Raw genomic sequence first — 27,875 nt, 5'->3', positions numbered from 1 at the left:
GACAGAGCAGAGAGGCACCTCTTGTTCATTCTGTAGCGTACAGCGCATGTGACTGTATATTATTTAATTCAGTTGCATCCTCGTGTTTAATGATCACACTTGGCCATATCCAGAGGTTTTTTATTTTATTTTCAAATTGTCATTGAATTCATCTCATATCATTTTGCTAATGACAGCATACTGTAATATGGTACCGAAATTAGCAACAACATGATATCGTACCATTTTCGTTTTTTGGTATCGCGATACTTCGTTAGTACCGCGTATACCACGCAACCCTAATACAGACTAACAAATCATCCATCTTAGACAAACGAGTCAATAACGGGCTCAATAAAGGGATAGTTCACCCAAAAATTATTCTGTTATGATTTACTCACCCTCGTGTTGTTACAAACCTGTACGGCTTTCTTCTGAAAAAAACAAATAGAGAAATTTTAAAGAATGCATTTCAAAAGGGGACTGAAGCTTTAAAGCTTCAAAAAGCTACTTTTCAGGTTGTTCACACAAAACAAAGAAATAGTTCTTCTGTTTATTTTAAGATGCCAAAGTTAAATATTGATTACAGGAAAGGGAATTCCGATCAGGCATCAGTCTGTGTGTGTGTTGAGGTAGATGAGTCACTCTGGTTTGTCCTCACATAAACCAGCGCTCTTCTCCTGTGTGACGCTCCAGCAGATGCTTTTGTGATCTGACAGCATTATGTAACAGAGATTCGCAGCCTACAAGCATCACTTTGACCCCTGTGAAATGACACGTCCACTCAGACTCATTTAGCAATCTACCACAAACACAGAGAGTCATGCTGTTTGTGAGAACACTCACACATGCATACTACATACTAACATGGGTGAAGGAATAGTTCATCCAAAAATAAAAATCCTGTCATTTACCCACCCTCTTGTCATTTTGACTCAGTTTGCTGTTATGCCCGTTCCTGACCTTGTATGCACTCACAGTTGGACGCGTGTGCGCTGTGCAGTCATGTTTTACAAATAATGACCTGATTTTCTTTCGTCATGCATTTTTACCCAAACTGACCCACAGTTTCTGAGACCAAGAAAGCAACAGGACTGACATTATAGAGCAAGAGAGATATTCACTCTCTAATGTCCCTTTGCTGTAAATAATTCAGCGCTGCATTCATTTTGTAGTTGACAAGTCTGTGAGGTTTAAAAATCATCTCATGTCTGGAGAACTAAAACTAAAGCTTAAATCAAGATGATTCTAGAATGTAAGAGAAATTTCATACTCTTTCTGTGTTTCAAATCCTAGTAAGCTGCCTATCTAGGGATGCATTTTTAGGAATCTTGTGACGTGAAGGCTTGTCTATTTATTAATTAGTTTATCTGATTATGTATTGATATATTTATTTTATTAGCTATTTTTATCTGTTTATTTTAATAAATTTGTATACATTTATTTTTATCAATTTATTATTTGTATCTATTTATCTTATTTTCTTTTGTATTTAATTATTTTATTTCTTTTTATATATTATTTTATCTATTTTTTTCTCATCTATTATTTATTTATTTACTGTATACATAATTATGTATCTTATTTTCATCTACAATTTTTGTATCTATTATCTATAATTATTTATATTTTTATCTATTTTTGTTTATTTTTTTATCTTTTTATTTTATTTATTTATTTATCTTATTTTCTATCTATTTTTCTATGTATTATCTATTTATTTATAAATTTGTATCTCTTTATCTATATTTTTTAAATATATTATTATTATTTATTAATATGTATTTTACATTTGTATATATATTTTTTCTACATTTCATCTATAACATTTTTTTTTTTTTTACTTTTTCTATTTTCTGTAAAGCTGCTTTAGAACAATATATATTGTAAAAAGCACTATACCAACAAACTGAATTAAAAATTTTAATGGAAAAGGCTGTTCCAAACAGCTTGCCGAACTGGCTGTGGGTGATTGACAGGTGTTGCTATGTAGTTGCTAGGGTAATATTGATGGTTGCTTATAAGATCCAGTGTCTTAAGTACTGGTGTCATCGTGTTATCTGTAAGATAGTATATGTATTCTGCTCGCACACACACGCGTGTAATGTACTTGTTTCTCGGTCTATCTCTCTTTCAGAGGGATTTCACGCGTCGTGAGGAGCTACAGCAGACAGATGTGGAGTGCTGGTTGGGTTTCATCACGTTTCTCTGTGAGGTCTTTGGCACCATGAGGAGCAGCGCTGGAGAGCCCTTCAGAGTGCTCGTGTGCCCCATATACTCCTGCTTAAGAGAGGTAAATAATACACTACACACCCTTCAGAGTGCTGGTGGCACCACAAACCAAAACATGTTGCCTGTACATACATAAAAGTGTATTTGCAACACATTTTCGCTAAATAAAAATCAACAGAACTCCGATGCAAACCGGAGGTGGAATTCAGCTGTTTATGAAGACTCCGTGGTCTCTTTCTGAGGTTGACAAGCAATATTTATTAAGGGTAAACATTAATAAACAAAGTTGATTTTGATGTTTTCATCTTTCTTTAAAGTGACAGTCCACCCAAAAAATGTTAAATTCTGTCATCATTTACTCACCCTTTAGTTGTTCCAAACCCATATGACTGACTTTCTTCTGTGGAACACAAACTTTTATTGTATGGAGAAAAAACAAAACAAAAGAAAGTGTTGGAACAACATGAGGCTAAGAGTCGTTTAAATGATGAAAGACTCGATTCGTCAAAAGCAAAGTTTGATTCTTCACCGATTCACAATTAAAGAGACATGCATAAAGAGAGTGTTCAGTTTGTTTGTGTGTGGTCTTGAATAGCGCTTTTTTTAAGATCTCAGTCAGATTAACATGGTTCGGCTCTGATATCAGCATGTCCTGACATTGATTGTCTGGCGGTCTTAACAGTGTTTGTGTGCGTGACACTGATTACAGTGTGTTTAAACAGCGCATGTCTCAGCCAGGTGTGAAGTGTGTATTCGGTGTGTTTGCGGACTGGCGGAGCAGGTTTGATAATTACAGGTGATCCCGCTGTAGTTGAAGAGCTGACAGGTGTATTTGAAGCACTGAGGGTGTAAATAAAAGACAAGATAAATGGAGGGAGGGAGACAAGAGACTGTTGTGCATTTGAAAGGTTGGATGCATCTCTACTCTTGTAAAACCTTTTTGTTGAAAACCTCAGGGATTTTTATGACCATGTTTGCAAGCACAACTGGATTGATATTCCTTAGACTTCCTGGACCTGTAACACTATATATTAAATGTGCAGTTAAATTAGCCCAATGAATGTACAGACCCATTTCAACTTTGTTTTGTAGATGATTTTAGCCATATGTGTGCTGACTGTTTTTGATTTTTAAAAATGTTGTACTTGATATGGAATTTTAGATTAAAGTTTGAAAATATCCTTCGTTTTTTTTTCTTCTTCTTTTTTTTTTTACTTAAAAGACATTCACGCTAGCATTTATCTTTTTTATGGGAATGATAACGAGGATGTGAGGGATGGACTTACCATCTCATCAATGGGCTATTCTGCAGTTTAAAGTGTTTTTGCATCGTTCCGCGGACAAAACATTGATAAAATATCTTAGAACATTCAGTATACAAAAAACTCCAGACAACATGAGTTGTGGAAAATCAGATGTGATCTTGGAGCTTTAGGGGCAGTGGTGGCTTGGCGGTTAAGGCTCTGGGTTACTGACTAGATGGTCAGGGGTTCAAGCCCCAACACTGCCACGATGCCACTGTTGGGCCCTTGAGCAAGGCCCTTGACCCTATCTGCTCCAGGGGCGCCGTATCATGGCTGACCCTGCGCTTGGCTGGGATATGCAAAAACAGGGGCAGTGGTGGCTCAGCGGTTACTGATCAGAAGGTCGGGGGTTCAAGCCCCAGCACTGCGAAGATGCCACTGTTGGGCCCTTGAGCAAGGCCCTTGACCCTATCTGCTCCAGGGGTGCCGTATCATGGCTGACCCTGCACTCTGACCCCAGCTTAGCTGGGATATGTGAAAAAAAAAAAAAGAATTTCACTGTATATGTGCAAATGTATAATGTGTGATAAATAAATAAAATTAATAAAAAAATATATATAATTATAATTATACCGTTCATGCCATCAAAGAGGCTGTAAGGCTATGTTTACACAGGCAGAACATTTTTTATTTTTTTTGACGTTGTAGTCTGAACAGGACAAAAACACATTAAATCCAATTTTTACAAGCCTCATCCAAACCACATTCGTAGGTGGTTTGGAATCCGATTAAAATCTGATTTTTCTTAATACGTCTCAGTCTGAACGGTCAGATCGGATTTCATTTGCTGTGCACAACGGTTGTTATACGTCAGGTTTTCCAACGAGAAAACATACTGCGCTCCGAACGGCATAGTTAATGCCTTGACAGGCCATTTCGAATTTAATACAATAATGATGGCCACGCAGTAGGATCATTACAAACAGAATTTTTAATAAAAATGACATCAAAAATGAGTTCAGCCTGTTTTATTACACATTTCATCCCCACAAAACTCTCACAGTGGAAGGTAAACAGGGCATAGAGATCATCACTTCTGAATTAAACATACCCATATGTCATTTATATGTTACAGGGCACGCAAAGCACTGCAAACTTCTTATAATAACACAGACATTGGCTTAACTTACCCAAAGAGATGCGCTAAGGTGCAGTAACCCATACCGGTTGCGAGAAACCACAACGCGATAAAGTATTGAATGTTACGCAAATACGGGGTGCATGAGCGTTTCATCACAGGACGCAGGTCCTCATCTCACCGTCCGACCTTTTTATGCTTTAATACGAGACATAAAGCCTTCAACACAGGATGTTTCACTCTCTGCTAAAATACAGGACCCCAAGATAAAAGGCGTCCCGTAAGAGACATCATAATTTCAGGCGAGTACGTACCCGCTCAAACGGGCAGCACAAACATTGCATAAGCCACCTCTCCCATTTTTAAGCCATTGTCTGTAAAGGATGTTCATATTTGGATACTGCCCTCATGAAAAGCACAATCAATGGTAAAACATCCATCGCTAATATCTCATTTTAGAGATTAAGAGTTTAATCAAGTTTAAAAATCTTGTTGTAGCGCTGTGGTTGATCGACAGGTAGAAATTTCACCCTAGAACTCCTTGGTTTCACCAGGCTCATGCTTGAGAGGTAAAAATGTACTGGATATGCCATTATAATGGATATTACGTATGTTTTTGTTGTTGTTTGTTTGAACTGTTCATTTAAATTGTTTGTAACATGGTGGCCCTGCATTGTTCTTTATTAGTGTGCTTCTCATGTTCAGGTTTATTAATGCGAGATGTTTCTATGAGAGTTAGTGTGCTGTAATATGAGCCAGCCAGTCCTGGTCTGGTGCTCTGGGGATGTCATTATGGGATATACTGTATAACTCTAGTGGTTTCCCTGCAGACCAACATACAGAGACCCCATCATAAATTTTTCGAGACCACCAGGACAAGAACCCTCCAGACACCAATATACATGTACAGTTCTTCAAACGCTGCAGGCCATGAGTTCAGACCTGCTATATCTTATCATTTATATATATATTGCATTTGTCATTTCATTAGACTAGATATTTTAACGTTTCAGACAGAACAGATTGTAGCCGTATCGTCCAGGCGAGAGCTGCAGTGCAGTCTGGTTAAGATCATATTAATTGAGGTTTGCCTGTGTGAGTTGATATCTCTGCCATCAACAATCAGTCACTTCTATTATACCTTCTCCTGTGAAGAATCATTACTTGACGTGTTGCAGTGTGATGTCTGAGAGTTAAAGGGGCCATATAATTGAAAACAGCATTTTTCATTTTTTTTTTTTATAAGAGTTATATGATGTAGATGCTGCAACATTCACTTAACTCAAAGCCAGTCCTCCCAGACTGTTTATTGAAGCTAAATTGCAAAAACGACTCATTCAGAAGAAATCACCACAGTAATGACATCATAAATGTGCTCATCACCACATGACTGCCCACTTTGACAAATCAACACACTTTCAGAATTGACCAATTTTGTTGCTCATTTCTTTTCATTGCTCATTGCTTATGTAAAAAGGTTTGCTGATTATAACAGGTCAATTACATCAAGTCTTAAAGGGCTATTCCATGCCAAATCAACCAAATTAAAGGAACTTCCCTTGCTGAGATTTTCGATTTGGTAATACCCCTACTGACTCATTTCAGAGTCCTGCAGATGTACATTTCTGAAATCAAATACTAAATGTAGGTTGCTACATGTTTCACTTATTCTTAGAGTATTTTTGGATTTTCAAAAATCAAGATTTTTACATCATTGTTTATATGTAAATTAATAAATGTACATTTCTGATTTCAACATTATTTGTACTTCAGACATTTGTTTTGTTGGACAAGAAAAACTAGCTTCATACCATGCAACCAACATATGGTTTTTGACAATGGAAGATGGATAGAATGTAGCAATTTACGCTTTGGGGCCACACTGAGATTTCCATATCTCTGGTATTTAAACATACAGGGCCTTAAAAATGAAGATAGAAAAAGGAAAGTTTGTTCTGAACCAGAATCTAACAGGATATTAAGATATGATTAATACTTCTGGAGTTACAGGCAGCCCAACTTTGGAAAAACAACACAAAAAAGTATTTTTTCCTATGTTTATACTCACACCATTGATATATAATGCAATAAGGGGTGCTGAAGTCAACTGATTTTAGTAATAGACGTATCTATCTCTGTGTAAAAATAAAATAATTTTTCTACGGTTATTTTTTGGCCTGTAGTTTTGCTCCAAAATATGAAAATTGTCAGTTTGACAATGTTAAGAAACCTTAACATTGGAAGCGAACTTTAGGGTCAAAAATCTGCTCTTATGTTATATAGCGAGTGAGTATAGTATATTTAGTTAGCGAGTCTGTTTCAATGGGGTTTGTGGTTTGTGCCGGTATTGTCAGTTGTTTGCCGAGACGGTGTTCCAGACCGGCTTGTGTCTGCTTTGATCGACACAGTCTGCGCAGACCCTTGCAGGACCCCTACCTTACAAAGGACTGTCTGTGTCACTGCCCGACTGCTTTTCCCGCCCAGCACTCTGCTAGTCATCTCAGTCAATCTCTTGAGACACATACTGAGACTTTGCTTTGACATCAAACTTATTTTACCTGCCATGTAGAAAATTAACTTGCAAAATTGACATGCAAAAAAAAAAACTGTTTTAGCATTAAAGATGCTTGTAACTTTCTCATGCATCTCAGTCATCTTTTAGATCATTCAAAGGAGAAATCTTTTGAAATAATATGGAATTTTTTTTGGCATGTCTGTACAGCACAACAATTTATAAATGAAGCATTACAACGTTGTCTTGATGCAAACACAGTTCATGTGTGTCTGGATCATAATCAGCGACTCTTGATTTCACAAACATGTTGGCCAAGACTAAAAGAACATTCTTACATAATCATATTGTCAAATGGCAAAATCGTGTCTTTTACGGGAAAAGCCAGTTTAACATGGGAAACCAGACCACAGAGTTAGAATATAGCTCATTGGTTGCAGTGTTGCAAAACACAAACCTGTGTACATTAATAAACTCTTACATGGGTGGTTGACACATAACATGTCCATGTAGTTGTTTATATTTGTTTTTTTAATTATTTAAGGTTTTAGGACAAGCAAATATTTTAGGTATGGTCTTTTTCATCATTTTAGTCACAGTTTTGCCTTCATTTTGCTGTGTGACAGATTAATTTTTAAAAGTACTAATACAGTTGAAGTCAGAAGTTTACATACACCTTAGCCAAATACATTTAAACTCAGTTTTTCACAATTCCTGACATTTAATCATAGAAAACATTCCCTGTCTTAGGTCAGTAAAGCACCCCCACAACATGATGCTGCCACCCCCATGCTTCACGGTTGGGATGGTGTTCTTTGGCTTGCAAGCCTCACCCTTTTTCCTCCAAATATAATGATGGTCATTATGACCAAACAGTTCAAATTTTGTTTCATTAGACCAGAGGACATTTCTCCAGAAAGTAAGATCTTTGTCCCCATGTGCACGTGCAAACTGTAGTCTGGATTTTTTATGGCGGTTTTGGAGCAGTGACTTCTTCCTTTCTGAGCAGCCTTTCAGGTTATGTCGATATAGGATTCGCTTTACTGTGGATATAGATACTTGTCTACCTGTTTCCTCCAGCATCTTCACAAGGTCCTTTGCTGTTGTTCTGGGATTGATTTGCGCTTTTTGCACCAAACTACGTTCATCTCTAGGGACAAAATGCGTCTCCTTCCTGAGCGGTATGATGGCTGCGTGGTCCCATGGTGTTTATACTTGCATACTTGTTTATACTATTGTTTGTACAGATGAATGTGTTACCTACAGGCATTTGGAAATTGCTCCCAAGGATGAACCAGACTTGTGGAGGTCCACAATTGTTTTTCTGAGGTCTTGGCTGATTTCTTTTGATTTTCCTATGATGTCAAGCAAAGAGGCACTGAGTTTGGAGGTAGGCCTTAAAATACATCCACAGGTACACCTCTAATTCAGTACATCTCCTATCAGAAGCTAATTGTCTAAAGGCTTGACATCATTTTCTGGAATTTTCCAAGCTGCTTAAAGGCACAGTTAACTTAGTGTAAGTAAACTTCTGACCCAGTAGAATTGTGATATAGTCAATTAAAGTGAAACAGTCTGTCTGTAAACAATTGTTGGAAAAATTACTCGTGTCATGCACAAAGTAGATGTCCTAAACGACTTGCCAAAACTATAGTTTGCTAATATTAAATCTGTGGAGTGGTTAAAACATTAGTTTTAATGACTTCAACCTAAGTGTATGTAAACTTCTGACTTCAGCTGTATCCCATGTCTTTTTTTAATGTGAAGTCATAAAAGCTGAATGCATATAATGAGGAAAATGCTGTTTAAAAAAGTTTTAGATCAAAAAGAGCATGGCATACCGCAGGTCATGACGGATTTCCAAAAAGTATTTAATCTCAATTGCCCACATGTCATTGAAATGAACTGGTATGTAGAGATGTTTTCTTTGTCTGTTGTCTTCTTTGTCTTATCTTTGTCTTTCTGCCTATGAATTGATGTAGTACAGGTGCATTCTGGGAAAATTTTATTTTCTTTCTCATTGCATTCTGGCATTGCTTGTCTTTAAGGGCTATCTTTTCTTTTTGCTATTTTAGGTGTTTCATTTGGGCAACTTAATGTCCCAGTGGATTTTAACTTTATTATTATTATTAATATTATTATTATTATTATTATTATTATATGTATGGAACATTAAAACTGAATTGGAAGCTTTTTACCAGGCCTTCATCATTTACTTTTGGTACTTTTCAAATGCATTTTACAGTGGCAAGAAAAAGTATGTGAACCCTTTGAAATTAGCTGTTTTTTTTGCATTAATGGTCATAAAATGTGATCTCACCTTCATCAAAGTCACAAGTATGCACAAGCACAATGTGCTTAAGCTAACTACACACAAACAATTATAATCTTTAATGTCTTCATTGAACACATCCCATTCAACATTCACAGTGCTGTAGAAAAAGTAAACCCTTGGATTTTATTACTGGTCGATCCTTCTTTGGATAACCTTAACCGGTAGCTGCGGATTATACCTGCACAACGTTCAGAAGGAATTTTGGACCATTCTTCCTTACAGAACTACTTCAGCTCAGCCGTGTTCTCAGGATATCTGGTGTGAATGGCTCTCTTGAGGTCATTCCACAGCATCTTTATTGGGTTAAGTTCTGGGCTCTGACTGGGCCACTCCAAAAGTTGGATTTTCTTTTTGGAAGCCATTCTGTAGTTGATTTACTTATATGTTTAGGGTCATTGTCCTGTTGCATCACCCAACTTATACTGAGCTTCAGCTGGCGCACAGCCACCCTGACATTATCCTGTAGGACAGTGGTTCCCAACCCTGTTCCTGGAGGCCACCCAGCACTAATCATTTTGGATATCTCCCTAATCAAACACACCTGAATCAACTCATCAGCACATTAGTGGAGTCTCCAAGACCTGAATTGGGTATGTCAGAAAAGGGAGATAAACAAAATGTGCAGTGTTGAGGGGGGCTCCAGGAACAGGGTTGGGAACCACTGCTGTAGGATATGATAAACTTGATAAATTCAATGATGGCAAGCGGTCCAGGCCCCAAAGCAGCAAAGTAGCCCCAAATCAGGATGCTCCCTCCACCGTACTTCACTGTTGTACAGTGCCCTTTTCACACCATACGTAGTGCTGCGTCTTCTTCCCAAACAATTCAACCTTAGTTTCATCAGTCCACAAAACATTTTCCCAGTTGCATTGTGGAGTGTCAAGGTTGGTCTTTGGCAAACTTCAGGCACGCAGCAATGTTTTTGTTGGAAAGCAGCGGCTTCCTTCGTGGTGTCCTGCAATGGACACCATGCCTGTTTAATGTTTTCCATATAGTAGACTAATGAACAGAGATCTTAACCAGTTCCAATGATTCCTTCAAGTCTTTATCTGTCACTCTAGCGTTCTTTTTACCTCATTGAGCATTCTGCAGTGTGCCCTTTGAGTCATGTTGAATGGACGGCCACTTCTAGGGAGAATAGCCACAGTGCTAAATCGTCTCCATTCATAGACAGTTTGTCTAACTGTGGACAGATGAATATCTAAGTTCTTCGAGCTAACTTTGTAACCCTTTCCAGCTTTATGCAAAGCAACAATTCTTGATCGTAGGTCTTCTGAGATCTCTTTTTTGCGAGGCAAACAGTAAAGGTTGTTTCAAATGCATGCATTGTGTTGCAGCTAGCTTTAGAGCAAACCTCAGTTCAACGCTTGTATCTTAAACATAAACACTCAAATACACACATAGTGAAGTGTGTGTGTATTTGAGTAATCCTGTCTCAGTTCAGTATTGTGGTGATGATGAGCAAAACTTCGTCTGTCACAACAGTTGTCTGGGGTTTTCACTCAGACTTTAGGTGATATTGGTTTAGCTGTTAACTGTCAACTAGTGGTTTTTAAGCAACAGTGAAAGAGGAAGTTAGGATATGTGCATATACACGTCCAGATTACCAGCAATGACCGTCTAAAAGCTGTAGTGTGATATGTCCAGACATATGGACATAATGAATTGATTTGCTCCCAATGATAATTTAAAGGAATAGTTCAACCAAAATGGAAATTCTGTCATCAATTTCTCATCCTCGTCTTGTTCAAAACTAGACTTTTTTTCCTTTCTGTGGAATTTTTGACGAATGTCATGGCCACTCTTTTCCATATACAGTAAGCTAATGGAAGTGAATGGTGACTAAGGCTGTCAAGCTCCAAAATGACAAAAAAGCACCATAAAATATTATAAAAGTAGCTGAGCTGTCGTAATGAACACGTTAATGCATGCAATTAATTAAAAACATTTAACGCCTTAATATTTCTTAATCACGATTAATGCATTTACCCGTTTGACATTCAATTCTGGCATTTTATTCAGCCCCGTGTGAGTGCTGAACACTGGTTGGAATACGGCGGAACCTAGTGCGCTATATTCCAAGACTTAGTCATTATTCATTGAAAATGTTCCCCTATTCCATAGGTCTCAAATCAAATATGGCACCATTGTTGTCGACATTTGGTCACGAGACACGTGGAAACCAATTGCTTTAGGTCAAATGGCATCAATGCACCATTTTTGTACTTTGCAGACCATACGACTTTTCTAGACCATTTCAGAGCTTTGGCCGAGAGGAAGATTATCAGTATATCAGACTACTTTTTTGATACACGTGTGGGACTTTTTGTCATTTTGTAGCTTGACATCCCAGTCCCCATTCACTTTCATTGTATGAAAAGGAGCAGCCACGATATTCTTTACAAATTCACGTTTTGTGTCCTAAGAAAAAAAGTCTCACATGTTTGGAATGGCATGAGAATGAGTAAATAATGACAGAATAGTCCAAACCTTTAAGGCCACGTCCACACTACTTCGTTCACGTCTGAGAACTCCATTTGAAGTTTTGCGGTTTTGAAGAGCTGATGAAGACAAACGCTGTTCTGGTGTGGATGAGAGGTGTAAATGTAGCCTCATGCTAATAACTCTTGCTGACATGATTGTCTTTCTCAGCTTAACCTGTGCTTTCACTCTTTCTGTATGTGTTAGCTCCTGGAGTCCCCTGAGGTGAAGGAGGACGCTGTTCTCTGCTGTTCTATGGAGGTAAGTTTTAATAGCATAGTGGCTGTAGACAAACACACACACACACACACACACATCTCCATCAGAACTTCTGCGGGGCTCCAGCCAGAGAGAATATGACGTTCCATCTGCCCGCAAACCAGATCACTATGAGACAGAAAGTCTGGACATCTGACTGCTTCAGTCCAGTGTGTCTCTTTCTCACTCAGACTAGCATCTGTTTCTCTGTCCCCCCTGTGGAGTTGACCTCTGACCCTTCCTTTAGTCTAAGTATGTCCTCCTCTCTTGTAACATCTTATTTCCTCCTAAAAAGTGCTTGGTGACTCCTCCCTCCCCTCTTTTTGTCTATGTTTCCCCATTCATCTTTAAAGGAATATTTAAAGGTATTTTCAAATAAACATGTTTGGATCACATCTGTGGCGTGCTGTCGATTTCCACTGATTTGATCTTCAGATTGTATATGGGTGAATATCACGGATCTCGCCAGCTCAGATTTGAACCGAAAATGAAGAGAAACAAGACAAAAAAGTCTATTTTTAGTCGTGATGTACCAAAAAAAAAGTGTTTTAGTTGTTTGTTTTTTGCCATTTTATGGCATTTTTAGTTATCAGACAAAATATTAAAAAGGCTGAAAAATCCTAGCCAAACATTTGTCCTTTGTTGTCTATTCTTAAACACTTTGTTTGGTAAAAATGTGCTTATATTAACCAAAAGTTTTTACATGTATTGATGCAGTACATGTAGAGATATTGTCCAATATTAAAATCATTCTTGCATAAATAGGCACAATCAATGCAACAGTTTATGCAATAATGGTTTTCCAAATAAGTTGCACCTAAATTTTATTCTTCTTGTGTTTCATGAATGAGCAAAACAAATTTAGTGTTAATAGTTCATAAAATCATTATTGTGTAAATGTTTGTATTGAATTGAATGCAAAAATTGGCATATGAACAAACAATTCACAAAGAAGTTTTTGTTCCTGTTTTATACACTCCTGGGCAATAAAAATGGGCCAAGCCCACAATGACAAAACAATAAGCATTTAGTGGTCTTAACCACAAATCATTGGTCAGGAAATTAGCAAGAATTGAACAAATAGATGAAGTAACTTAGTATGGGATAGTTTTCCCATTTGATTTCTTTAAATGTTTAAGCCTTGTGGGTAAACTTGCGGACAGCTTTTTACAGAAAGAAGAGTCAATGTTGATGGCTTCAAACAGTTGATGAGACTAAATAATCTCTATTGGGTTCAAATCTGGACTCTGACCAGGCCAAAACATGAGCCTGATGGACTTGTTCTCAAGCCTCTTCTTGGTGGTCTCTGCAGTGTGGACAGGAGCAAAATAACATCTGATCGTTCCTCTGTAGAAAACAACTTTTCAGTTGTGAGAAGCAAGCCTTTCTGCAATAGTCTCTTGTACTCCAAAGCATTAATTGACTTTTCTCAGAGTAGCAGCTCACCCGTATCAGCAGTTGAAACGCAACATGACACCTCTTCCTCCATGCTTCACTGTGGTAGAGATGCATTCACTATTGTATTTCTCACCAGATCTTCCAAGACTCTTCTCTGGAGCATCACCATGAAACTCAGATCATGATTCATCACTCCAAACTCTGCTGAGCCACTCTGAATCAAACTCTCCATATTCTGCCAAAAACGTCATTCTGTCTTTGATGTTTTCCTGCTTTTTAACACATCTTCTAGACACAAAACCTGCATAAGATAACCTTCTGGTTATTGTTCCTCTCAAAAGAGTCTTGCATTTTTGTAGGCTTTTTTTCCTGTCTTTGAGAACTGTAAATTTCACCAGGTGAAATGGTGAAATTTCCCTGCATGAAGAGGCTTTGGGCCTTCCAGGTCCTTTCTTTCTGGCAAACAGAAACAGTTTCCCAAACAGTTCACTGCAGCAAAAGTTAATGAGCAAATGGTGTCACAGAAGTGCACCAGGAGTGCATTTGTTTAATTCTTGCTAATTTCCAGACCGATGTTTTGTTGTGCAGACCATTAAAAGCTTAATGTTTTGCCATTTTGGCTCATTTTATTTATTTATTTGTTTTATTTTTTTTACCCAGGAGTGTACATGGGCAAAACTAATTTTGTTGTAAATTGTTTGTAAAATGCTTGTGTAAATTGGTGCATTCAGCGCAACAATTTATGCAAGAATGGTTTTATAAATGATTCACAGAAATAAATTCTGCTTCTGTTTCATGAATGAGCACAACAAATTAAGCCATTAATAGTTTTTTGTTACCCAAAATGAAGAGGAAAAATTAGAAATGATTTTTTACCTAAATAAATGAAGCCTATTTTAATAGTGATGCACCAAAAAAGAATTTTGCCATTTTCAGTTGTCAGACGAAAGATTAAAAAGGCTGAAAATCTTAGACAAACATTTGTCCTTTATTGTCTATTCTTAAGCACTTTGTTTGGTAAAAATGGTTTTTACATTTATAGATACATAGAGAGATATTGTCCAATATTCTGAAGTAGTTTGAGCATAGATTTTATGGTAGTAAAGCCACCTGAATTACTTGAATAAAATATATTAATTTATATTATATTATATTATATTATATTATATTATGTACTATTTGTTTATGTATTCCAAACAAAGTCTAATTTAAAATAATGGTTTCTGGTTATTATTTTCATTTCAGTGCATAACTTATTTTTAAGACCATTAGTTTATTTATTTATTTATTATTATTTCTGGCTTTATTTTCATGAAAGTTAAGCATATTTTTCCACCAAATCCCTACAATTAATAATCTAACAAAATGTAGTGAGGTTTATTTTTAGAACAGGAGAAAAAATTGTCAATGGGTTAAGAAAAATAAACTTAATTTTAAAATATATAAATATTATTAAAAAAAAAAATTCAGTTCATAAAATAAAAATTGTCAAGTCTTTTCATATACATTTTCATATACAGTTTTACTTTAAGTACTGTAAATATACTGATTAACAAGACAAAATTTGCTACTGATTATTATAGTATTATTATATATAAAATTATTAGAATTGAATAAAGAATGACAGGTTTCCCCGTACACTCCCTCTGTCTGCCATTGGTCAGTAAACAGACAGTCCTGCCACAAACGGACACCATTGGTTGAGTCAGTGTTGCTTTGTCAGGCTGGTCAGGATGCTCAAACAAGCTAAGCAATGTTTTGAAAGTACCACAGTGTCACAGTGTTTACACTTTTCGAAGAAATCAGCCTGCGGAAGGTTTACTTGTAGTCGTCTCTGGATATTAAACTGCAAAGGGAGAAAGTGTTTTACCATTTCTGTTTCTATCTTCACCTCGAAATCTGGATTTCTCTGTCTCTCACCATTGATTTTCATGTCGTTCTTCTCGTAGCTCCAGAGTACCGGCCGTCTCTTGGAGGAGCAGCTTCCTGAGATGATGACGGAGCTTCTGGCTGCCGTTCGGGATAAGATGTTGTGTCCGTCCGAGTCCCAGCTGACTCGTTCGCTGCTGATGGAGGTCATCGAGCTCCACGCACACCACTGGAGCCCCCTCGAGGCGCTGACCACTGCTTACTACAACAGAACCATCCAGAAACTTACCGCATGATGCTTCCGCAACGCAACAAAAACCACTGGAGGTCCTGACCCCTGCGTACCACAACACAACCATCTAGAAACTCCTCGAGAGACACAGTTAAACAAACAAACCGCTAGGAGCCGAAAACGCAGTATGACAACACAACCATCCAAAACGTCATTAAGACGTGCACAAACACACTAAAGGCCATAAATACTACTGCAACAACAAAATAACAACACACACACATCTGTGCTATTATAAGATGAGAGAACCATGGATGGATGGATCGGGGGTGTGGATGAGAGGGGCATTATGGGATGGGGGTAGACCCTGGGGTCAAAGGTCAGAGGGTGAAATATGCAGATTGAAATGAATATGTATATGCTTTCACATCACACCTGCATATTCATGAGCTAACCCAGACACACAGACGCAAAACCAGACAGTCATTACACACAAACACGCGTGCGCAGACAGTCAGTGTCTGTCTTATTAAGGTGCGTCTGTACTCCAGACAAGCATCAGCAAATTGTCATTTATGGGTGCATCTCCCGAAAACATGTCTGGTTCATATTTCACCCCAAAAAATTAAAGAAAAAATTGAATATAAAAAATGTTTTGTATAAATGTTTTTACATTGTGACATTATTTTCATGATAATTAAGCACATTTTTGCACCAAATTCCCAATACTGTTATACATTTGGACATTTTTGTAATTTGTATTATTATTATTGGTGAAGTCTTTAAGTGAAAAATACTTAAACAATATTTTTTAACTATTCAGTCAGCATAAATACAATACACCAAACACATCCATGATATATAAATAATATATGTAATCATATTAATTGTATTATATATATATATATATATATTTAGCTTTTTTTCATTATATTATTACTGTTATGAGAATTAGGGGTGAAAATGTCTTTTATGCCATGAAATAGTGCAATGTCACAGTGCAAAAATTCTTTATTGTCTTAAAACAGGTTACATTTTCTTTATGCAAAATATAATTTCTTCTTTCTTTTGGTTTTGGGGTGCAATGTGACCCAGACAGGTTCAGGACAGATGTTGTGAGATTCACTCTAACAGAGATTAATTTTAGACCACAGACAGTATACAAACATTCATGTGTGTGTGTGCACAGTGTAGAGGAGATCTTCTATTTCTTCATGAGACTTGAGCTCCATCCATCCACCCACCCCCTCCTGCCCCCCGGGTGTCAGGAGCGCGCCGTCGCCCGTCAGGGGTGTGCAGCTGTGGTCACGCTGATTCTTCAGGAGCAAGACTTTCTATTGTCATACACACACACACACACACACACACACACACACACACGGCAGATGGCTGCTTGCACACCCACACACCTTTCACTTTAGTGCGTGCTTGCGTGTGCTTGCGTGTGCGTGTGTGTGCGTGTGTGTGCGTGCGTGCGTGTGTGTCCGTGCATGTGTGTGTGTGTGAGAAGTGATCAGTTTCTCTTCATAAACGTCAGTCAGATCTCTCGAGTTTCCTGATCCGTCACAGAGCATGGCCACTACTGGTCCCTCGTCCTTGTTTATAATGTATTATAGTGTCCTTAATATTATGCATTATTGTTGTTATTATTATTATTCTTTCTTTTTCTCTTGAAGTCGCATTTTTTACAATGAACGTATAAATGTACATGTAATAGGCCTCATTAAGCACGACCAGAATGGAACTTTTTTGTAAATTGACACGTTCAATTCAGTGCAACAGTTTACGCAAGAATGGTTTTACGAACAATTTGCGAAGAAATTCTTTCTGTTTGTATTTCATGAACGAGCACAACTCATTTCGATGTTAAAGGTGGAGTAAGTCATTTGAATCCAATACACTTTTTGTCAAATTCCACGAGTATCTCTTCACGGTCCGCTAGCTGTCCGTTCTGTGTGTGCGCTGAAAAAAAAATCCAGTGTTTGTACACAGCCCTGGCTCTATAAATGGGAAAATAAACAAAGTGGATTAGACCAATCCACACAACACTATTGCGTGTGCATGAATTTGGGGGCGGAGCTTCTAAAGGAGCACTGAAGGAAGGGGTGTGTTTGTTTGGCTGTTGAGTTCAAATATCAAGAGTCTTTCTCAGGAATCACTTACTCCACCTTTAACAGTTTGTAAAAACATTCTTTCATAAATCAGCACGTTCAATGCAACAATTTATGCAGCAATGGTTTTCCAAACGATTTGCACTTAAATTCATTCTTGTGTTTCGTGAACAAGCAAAACTAAAATTTCGGTGTTAATAGTTCATAAAACTATTATTGCATAAATTTTAATATTGAATTGAATGCAGAAATTTGCATATGTTATACAAACAGTTCGCATTGAAATTTGTTCTGTTCCTGTTTTATACATAAGCGAAACACATTTTATGCTAAATTGTTCGTAAAACCATTTTTGTTCGTAAATTGTTCTGCTCATTCATGGAATACAAGCAGAATTGATTTCTGTGCAAATCGTTTATAAAACTGTTCTTGTGTAAATTGTTGCGATGAATGCACCAATTTACACAAGAACAGTTTTGTAAACGATTTGCACAGAAATCAATTCTGCTTGTATTTCATGAATGAGCATAACAAATTACGGCGTTAATATTTTGTTAAACTTGCCACGTAAAAAATTGGCACATCAATGCGACAATTTACGCATTAAAAAAAAATGAAATAAAACAATGTTTTAACAATTTGCACAAAGAGCTAATTTTGGTGTGCATCGTTCATAAAACCATTATTGCAAAAATTGTTGCGTTGAACTGAATGCAGCAATTCACATAACGTGTTATGAACAATTCACACAGAATTAATTTTGGTGTAAACATTTTGTAAAACCATTATTGCGTAAATTGTCAATGCAACAATTTACGTAAAATCTGTTTACAAACAGTTTGCTTGGAAATGTGTTCCGCTCATGTTTCAAAATTTGTTGTCAATTGTTCGTATAACCAGTCTTGGGTAAATCAGCACATTCAATATGATAATTTAAGGAAGAATGATTTTATGAACGCTTCATATTGAAATTCGTTCTGCTTGTGTTTTTAGCCGTAGATCTGTTGCACAGGATTAATTTCGTTTTGCACTCTTAAGGCGATTGCTTTAAAAATCAACAAAAAAATAATAATAGAAAATGACAAGCTTGTATGTAAAAAGTGATGTGAGTTGTGGAGGATTAGTCAAACACTTTTTGCTAGAATTAAATGTAGAATCAGGTTTTAAACAAGTTTTGGGAAAAAATAGTGGCCTTTGAAACCCCTGTGAGTTTTACGATGTTTTAGTTTGAAAGCTGACGATTGAAAGGCCTGTGCAGAAAAGACGATTTTTTTTATTTGCCCTGCAACATTCAGCTTCCTAAATAGAATATGTGAGATATCGAAGAAAAAAAAATATGCATGAAATTAAAATGAAATTACACATCAGTGGCTACCAGGAACATAGGCCATTTTGCCATGGTCATTTTTGCAAGTTCTGTTTTAAAAAATATTTACTTTGAACAAATTCGTTTTGCTGAGGTTGGTGGTGAAATCTTTTAATGATATATAGCTAATAAGTGTCAATTTCTCTGGCTTTAACAACAGTGTGCATTATAATATTGATTTAACACAAGCCAGTCATCTAGATATAAATAAGCTACATATAATCTCGTAAATGTAGTCTGTGGCCTCCAGCTTTAGCTATTTAGGGGAGGAAACCCACACATGCAGAACCTCTGATCTTTGCTGGCAGGTTTGGGGTTGCATGTTTTCTGTCTTGCATCAAGAATCCAAGTGAAAAGACAAATGCACACTTTAACTGTGAATCTTTCGAAAACAAGTCAGGGTCCTGTTTCACCCCAAAATCAACAAGAAATCGTATTTTACATTAATGAAGACTATCAAAAGTCTGTTTGTACCATCAAGATTTTTTTTTTTTTTTGCATTTTCATGACAATTACTTTAATACAAAGATTTTTTATTTATTTTTATTTATTAAAATCAGCATAAAGGTAGTGCAAAATGTTTTTTTTTTTTTTTTTTTTTCGAATTACAGTAATGAGAATTTGGGTGGAAAATGTCATGAAATTAATGTCACAAAGCAACGATTTGTAATGGTACAAAAATATATATTTTATATCTGCAATTTAAAATAATTTACTTTCATTTAGATTTTGGGGTTGAAATAAAACTTGTAAAGTTTCAAGAGATTCACCCTTAAAGAGTGATTTCATACACCTTTATTTAGTTCACGGATAGACAACTTTGGTGTAGTGCATTCCAAAATCATCTCCGTGAGTGTGTGTTTGTCTTTGCAACATGATTTAATGTTTGTTTTTGTATTTTATTTGAGTTTTAATTGATTTGCTCCTTGTTGTACCTCTCCGCTTCGGTTTGCTATCATGTATTTTTAGGGTTTGCATTTGATGTTTTCCGAGACGGCATCTCATTTTTAAACTCCGCACCATTCAAACAGGAGGCACTTTGTGCCCTTTGATCCTTTTAGTGTTGCTACCCACTAGAATATTGAACGCAGATCATCTTAATTTGCATCTTATGGACATGCAAAGCAGATGTGGCACCCTGTCAGCTGGCTGAACTGTAGATTTGGGCTTATTAAAGGATGTCATCTGAATATTTTAATGCACCTGAAAATAAACTGAGAAGGGGTGAAAAATGGAGTGCTTGTCGTTTTGTTAATGGTTATGTGTACCATTTTCTCTGTCCCATTGGTGTAAAAGGTTTGATGAGTTTGTGTCTTTGTGCCATGTGCGGTTCTTGTGTACGTTGTTGACCTGCTGTTCTATATTTCTGAATAGATTTGCGCTCACTTCCCAGCTAACACATATATGCTCTGAAATGTTTTCTGATCATTCCATTTTTTCTTTTTTTATTCCCTTTTCTCCCCAATTCGGAATGCCCAATTCCCACTACTTAGTAGGTCCTCGTGGTGGCGCGGTTACTCACCTCAATCTGGGTGGCAGAGGACAAGTCTCAGTTGCCTCCGCTTCTGAGACCGTCAATCCGTGCATCTTATCACATGACTCATTGTGCATGACACCGCGGAGACTCACAGCATGTGGAGGCTCATGCTACTCTCCACGATCCACACAACTTTCCACGCACCCCATTGAGAGCGAGAACCACTAATCGCGACCATGAGGAGGTTACCCCATGTGACTCTACCCTCCCTAGCAACCGGGCCAATTTGGTTACTTAGGAGACTTGGCTGGAGTTACTCAGCACGCCCTGGATTCGAACTCGCGACCCCAGGGGTGATAGTCAGCGTCAATACTCACTGAGCTACCCAGGATCCACAAAAAGTCTAGCTTTCTTAATGTTTTACGAACGCAATTTAAAGAAATATTCTGGGTTCAATGCATGTTAAGCTCAGTCAACGGCATAATAACGGCACAAAGAAAAAAAAATACAGTCATGCACTTACAAAGGAAGTAAATGGGGCCAATCAGTAAACATTAAAATACTCACTGTTTCAAAAGTATAGCCACAAGACATAATATGTGTGTAAACAGGGATAGTTCACCCAAAAATGAAAATTCTCTCATTATTTACTCACCCTCATGATATCCCAGATGTGTTTGACTTTCTTTATTCAGTAGAAAACATTTGAAGAAAAATATCTCTGCTCAGTAGGTCCTAAAATGCAGCTAAATGAATGCCTTCTGAAGCGATATGATCGCTTTTGTTGTGAAAAACATCAATATTTAAGTACATTTTAACTGTAAACCATCGCTTCTGGTCATCAGCAGTTGACAAGAGCGCTGAGTTCACGTGGCCTCTCGTGTGACGTATTTGCGTTGGCATGTCACGGACGAAATATCATGTTCTTCTCTCAGTTGAGACATCCAGGATAAGCACACAAATGCACCATTGTGAGTAAAGAAACAGATAAATACAGATCTAAACCAAAACCAACAAAGCTTCTGTACAGTGTTCCTCCTTCTCACTTGTAAACAGCACTGCTCTTTTGTCGCATGTGTCTCGGTTCTCGCGTGTCTCACATGCCAACACGATTATATCACACACATACCACTGCTGACCGGAAGCATGATTTAGAGTTAAAAAGTACATATATATATTGATCTTTTTTGCACCAAAAATGATCGTATCGCTTTAGAAGACATTAATCGCTGAAGCCATATGGATGACGTTTATGCTGACTTTTGGAGCTTCAAATTGCTAAATTTTAATACTCGAATACGTCTCGCAATGTGTCGGAACACATGCAGATGTTCAGTTTATTTAGACATATTTGTTTATAACAGGATCTAGTTTCATCGCATCTCACTGCTCAATCACAATGTGGAAATTGTTTTTTTCATGACACTCGATACCACAAACAGTGACTGTAATGTACTCTCTCTCTCTCTCTCTCTCTCTCTCTCTCTCTCTTAATCCAGTGGTGGTGTGACCCATTTTGTTTTATTCCAACCATCAACATCATAATAATATCCATAACACTCGCATGCCCACCCTCTCTCTCTCTCTCTCTCTCTCTCATATGTATCACTGTAGTGTGATTACCGTGTCCAGGTGAGTGTGTCGGCTGATTGTATCTATTGTCTGAAGATGACAAAGAAGCATTTGGCTTCCTATACACAAACACACACACACACACACAAACACACACACACAGCTGTGCCACACAGCAGATGCGTGCGCGCACACACACACACACACACACACACACAGCTGGGTGCTTTCTGCAGCTGCCAGGCAGATTTAAACTCTGCAGTCTGACAGCTGTGCGGGAGAGAGACAGCAGCTACCTGCAGAGAGAGAGAGAGAGAGAGCGAGTGAGTGTGTGTGTGTCTTATTGCAAGTGTGAAGGGAGACAAATCAAGAGGTGAAGATAGGTCTCTGTCCCTTACAAAAATGTACCATGGTATTTACTGCAGTATTTGATACTATGTGAAACTACTATATGGATAATTTAAGTTTAAGGTGTTTTTTTTTTTTTTTTTTTTTTTTTTTTTCAAAAGTGCATTTTAAGATTTAAAACATTCTATCAGAAAAATTATGTTAATAAATAGCAATCTGCTATCTCAAGATGAATACATTGTAATATACAGTATGTTGGGATGTAATTATGCCTACAGAAAGGTAACAAGGTGCTTTTTTTTTTTTTTTTTTAATTTATTTTTATTGCTAATATTAGCAATATCATTTTTTCAGTTATCAATAGTGGAAACTAAATAATACTTAAGTTCCATTAAGGATTCTTTTAGTTCTTTTGAAGAAGAATTATTTGGACATAAGAAATGCCATTCTTACTGCATTTACTGCCCTCAGCAGCCTGTTACCAAATGACGAAATTTTTTCATATTTCATCAGCCGATATAGACTGTTCGTTGGTGACGTTACTGTTCAGTGAACATTTCCTACTGGTCAAAACAGAGACCATTTCGCAGAGACGGGCCACTTCTATTAAAATTAATGGAAGAAATTGGAATGCCCAACGGCAGCCAACAGTCAACGAAAAAAATACAGCCTCATCACTGCTGCCTTTAAACACCGAGCGTGCCTCTCGGGAGAACAGTGTCCATCTGCTGGCGTGTTCACGGGTCCAGGAACGGAGTGGTGAGTGTCTGGTGAGAGTTGGATGCGTCGCCGGGGATTGGAGCACACATCGTGGCCGGGCCGCTTGAGTGAAGCCGGCACCACACGCGCCTCAAACCAATAAAATTTTACTGCTTATTTGAAATATGTTCTTTTATCGTAAACTTGACCAACTGTTTTGAAGATTTCGGTCTTTCCCCATTCAAGTAGATAGGAGCTGCACTGTCATGACGCTTGTTTACATAGAAAAATAGCTGCACAAACTGCCCAAGAGTGTTCCAAAAACAGCCTCTGAGTGGACTGAGTTATCGTAAAAAAAAAAAAGAGACTTTGTTGAAAGGATCCGGAAATAGGTTTGGACCGTTCTAATTCATTTGTTTTTGTTTACATTCTTGAAATAGTCTATAACAAACAACACAGGGGTCGCACTGTAGATTTAAAAGAATCGTATCATAAGAGTCATTCGTTCGGGAATCGGACTACACTGGACGTGCTGTGTGTTTTCATTCACTAAAAAGAATCGGATCATAAGAGTCATTTGTTTCTTGAATCGGACAACACTAGTCGCACTGTATGTTGTCATTCACTAAAAAGAATCGGCTCATAAGAGTTATTCATTCGGGAATAAAACCATACTGGTTGTGCTGAATGTTTCATGCAGTAGATTAAAAAGATCTGGCTCATTAGAGGCATTCGTTCGGAAAATCGTACTTCACTGGTCACGCTGATGATTCAAAAGAGCTGGTCATAAGAATCATTCATTCAGGAACCACATTACGCTGGTTACACTGAATGTTGTCATTCATTAAAGAATCGGTTCATAAGAGCCATTTGTTCGGGAATCGGACCACACTGGACGCACTGTTGTTTCACGCTGTAGATTCAGTATCGGGGCAGCACTGCAGGAAACACTGTTAGAGTATTTTAGTACGGTGATCCGTCTACATTGACAGGAAATTGCACTTTCTGAACCGTTAACAGGAACAAAGGTAATAAAAATCATCTCAGTTCCCAACCCTAATTAGCAAATGTTTCATATAAAAATTATGGTAACCATTGAATTTTAAGATTGTCCCCTTATGAAATGCCTAACAAAACATAAGATAAAGTCTTAAAAGAGTTCACTTCTTGAAAGGATGATGTCATTATGGCATTATTTTGTTTTTTTAAAGTTATGGAATAGTTCATTACGTACATTATATAAGATGGCACTTATGTAAGACGGAAAAACAACACTGCACGCAGGGTTGATGCATGACCTGTAGACACAACTGCAAGACTCTTTTAATAATACATTGTCAACTAAAATAAAAAGTATAGAGAGAAAGAATAAAGACAAAATGCCAGTTTTTATTTCCATGTTATTTTCATCAAAATGTGCATTTTTGCTAATACAGCAAGCTGGAATGACCCTACTACTGTTAAAACATTCATATTAATAATAAATATATGTGATGTCTCCTTCAAATGATAACGGAAGCTGCAACAAAAGGTGTTTCTTAATGATGCTATGTTGTTGCTAGGGTGTTTTTGGTGGTTGCTTACTGGCCCTTCAAGTCAAAAGAGTCCGCCCTCAAGAATATATGATATTCTGGTCTCTAAATATGGCTCGGCTTCCTCCTTTATTGTAAGTCTATGGGATTTCTTTGCTCATTTTTTTGTGCACCAGCACAAATCGTACATCTAACCGTTTAGAAAAGTAACAGCACACCTCTCCAATTTTGTCGTTTATATTTCTCTCTCTCTCTTTCTCTCTCTCTCTCGAGGAACTGTTCAACCATCGGCCCACATCCTGACCCTGCCAGCGAGGAAATGATGTCATGACCTGTTCGCTTCCTGAATGAACAGTTTAATGGTGCTGTTTTTCTGTCACACAATGTGTCGCTGTTGGAGCTTGGAGTTCCTCTCTCTCTCTCTCTCTCTCTCTCTCTCTCTCATTCTGTTTTTCCTGCTTTCATCTTCTCTTTTGAGGAGACTCATCTCCGCTGTGGCTTCTCGTTGAAAACCCAAAGCTCTCTTCATTTCAGGCGAACCCTGATCTGCATCCAAAACCTCCCTGCTCTGCCTGCCAACACTATCAGCCCGGCGCTCGGAGAGCAGAAGGGGGAAACTCAGAGTTTTTATTTTTTTTATTTTAGCCTGCAGAAAGAACACTTGCATGAAAGCGTGCACGGTATATAGGTTAATCTGAGCGCTGTGATATCCGAATAGAAAGTCTAAGAAGCGAGAGAAACCTTTAAAGGAATAGTTCACCCTAAAAAAATAACAAATCATTTATTCACTTTCATGTTGTTCCAAACCTGTATAATTTGCTTTCTTCCATGGAACACAAAAGGAGATATTTAAAGGATGGTCATGCTACTCTTTTCCATTTAATAAAAGCATCCCATGTGCAATATATTAAAGTTGTCTGAATTCATACAATATCTTTGTGTGAGGAACCGAAATTTCAGTTGTTATTCTCTGAAAACCTTTCCCTCCATCATTGCTCATATCTCATTCATGCTTCTGCATAATCAAACTTGCTGAGGCACGGTTGGTCACAAGACATGTAGGCATTCGGCGTCACTTGCAAAAAAAATATCTCACCGTGTCATTTCCAGCACATCTCAATTCTGTATTGTGTTTAATAGAGTTCAGTGCTGGAAATGACGCTGATTACGGTACATTTGTAATGTATGTAAATGAAACATCCGACGACTTTGTCTTCCTAAAGCTAATTTTATAGCTAACATTTTATAATTCCTAAACACACGCAACTAAATATTTTTACACTTTTTGCATAATTTTGCAAAATTACAGCTTGATTGGAAATGATGATTAAATCAAAATATTCTGCTCTCATATGATATTTCCCTTGATTTCTCTCTGTTTTGACAAAGAAAACACATTTGAAAAGTACCAAAAATAAATGATGAAGGCCTGGTAAAAAGTTTCAGTTTCAGTCAGTTTTAATGAGACAAAAAGAATCACAGATATCACAAAAAGAAAAAAAGTTAATCTTTTCATTTGAATAAAAATCAACCTCTGGGACCTTAAAGTGCCCGAAGTTGCGAGAGTGTATGGAAAAGACCAGCGTGAACATTCTGCCCAACATCTCCTTTTGTGTTCCACTAAAGTAAGTTGTATGAGTTTAGAACAACATGAGGTCGATTTATTTATTGAACAGAGAACAGCAGAATTATCCTTATACTGAAACAGATTTGGAGGCCTGTCATTGCAAAGGTGATGGATTGTTTAACAAGCACCTCGACCAATCAGAAGACCCAGTGTTATTTTTGCAGTGGTGGGTAAACCAGGTCAGTGTTTTATTCAGGACAGAAGTCATTACAGAGGGAGGAGATCTGAAACGGTTCTGTAGTTCAGTGCAATTTCAGTGTGAGAAACTCAAACACGTTTCTTAAAAGCATGTGTGTCTTTCTACATGTTTTATTATGTTTTCAGGGCAGCTAGGGTTACAGAAGTGCTGCTTTCTATTGCTGTCTGTCTTTCTGTGTCTATTAAGTGAACTGTACACACATGCACACACACTCCTCGCCCAGATTGTGTCGGTAAGTGGTTTAGGTGTCAGTTCATGAGCAGCAGGCGGTATCACCTGATGTCTTTGTTGCTAAGCACCTGCTCATGTCTAGCAACTGTCACTCCTGTAACTATCCTGGGAGTGTTCCCCTTTTGCTAGGCAACGTGAACTTTAGTGACAGGCTGACAATTTGACCCCTGCTATGCATGCCGGCGACAGCAACAGTGATGTTGTTCACCTCCAGAAGAAATGGCTTCAAAGCGCAGTGCGGTATCTCGGTTGTCTGTACATATTGTAGTCTAATCTCATCTTTAAAAGTGCATATATGTTGGTATAGAGAATGTTCTAGGTTATTCATGCAATATGTTTATATGCACTTAAAAAGTTTGATTTCAGTTAGACTAAAAAAAATAATCGTTTTAAATGTCATTGAGTCAGACTGAAAACGTACCGGTCAGATTTTTGCGAAGTCTGACTAATAAACTTAGATAAAGTGATTGTAACATGTTCATCGGACCAAAATTGGCCTCTGTGCCATATATATGCATGCTTCAAAAGATGTGCGAGATGTATTTAACACTCCCTTCCTGCAAATATTCCATTACGCGTTGTGTCATGTATACATGGACACACTTTATAAAAAATACAACCATAACACTTGCAAATTCAATGTGTTAGCATGAGACTAGTGTGACAGAATATCATAACCAACTTAAAACACAAAGAGCAAACTCCATACGTTAGGAGATGCCTCAGCTGAGAAAAGTAGTCCCATTTCAAAAGGACGATTTAGACAACTTTAAAACTCAAATATCACACATTTTGTACAGAGGTACTCATGTAAGTGATTTAACAAAAATGCAAGCTTCACTTTTCTGCTTTTTAAACCCTCCAGTACACCGGAGCCCCATAGACTTGCATTGTAAATGTGTAATTACTATGAATAAACATCTGAAAGATCACACTCTTTCAAAAGTATAACCATAACACTTACAAATTACATGTTTTAACAAGAGACTAGTAGGATACAATCACAATCTTTCACCTCATTTTATGAACAATTAA

At 37.4% G+C, this 27,875-nt stretch overlaps 1 protein-coding gene across 3 annotated transcripts in view; it reads left to right on the top strand.

Annotated features, from left to right (window-relative positions):
• Positions 1 to 20,387, top strand: part of LOC127430830 (CBP80/20-dependent translation initiation factor-like) — a 92,623-nt gene extending 72,236 nt beyond the window's left edge. For all 3 annotated transcript variants that reach the window (XM_051680939.1, XM_051680938.1, XM_051680937.1), the window contains 3 exons: positions 2,117 to 2,272; positions 12,129 to 12,182; positions 15,527 to 20,387. In XM_051680939.1, the coding sequence (XP_051536899.1) occupies positions 2,117 to 2,272; positions 12,129 to 12,182; positions 15,527 to 15,742 (426 nt within the window). In that variant the 3' untranslated portion in view covers positions 15,743 to 20,387. The remainder of the gene's footprint in view (positions 1 to 2,116; positions 2,273 to 12,128; positions 12,183 to 15,526) is intronic.
• The last annotated feature ends 7,488 nt before the right edge of the window (positions 20,388 to 27,875 follow it).

Source organism: Myxocyprinus asiaticus, chromosome 40 (genome assembly GCF_019703515.2).
Source record: "Myxocyprinus asiaticus isolate MX2 ecotype Aquarium Trade chromosome 40, UBuf_Myxa_2, whole genome shotgun sequence".
In the NCBI taxonomy this organism is placed as follows: Eukaryota; Metazoa; Chordata; class Actinopteri; order Cypriniformes; family Catostomidae; genus Myxocyprinus; species Myxocyprinus asiaticus.
This window is presented reverse-complemented; position numbering and strand designations above follow the sequence as displayed.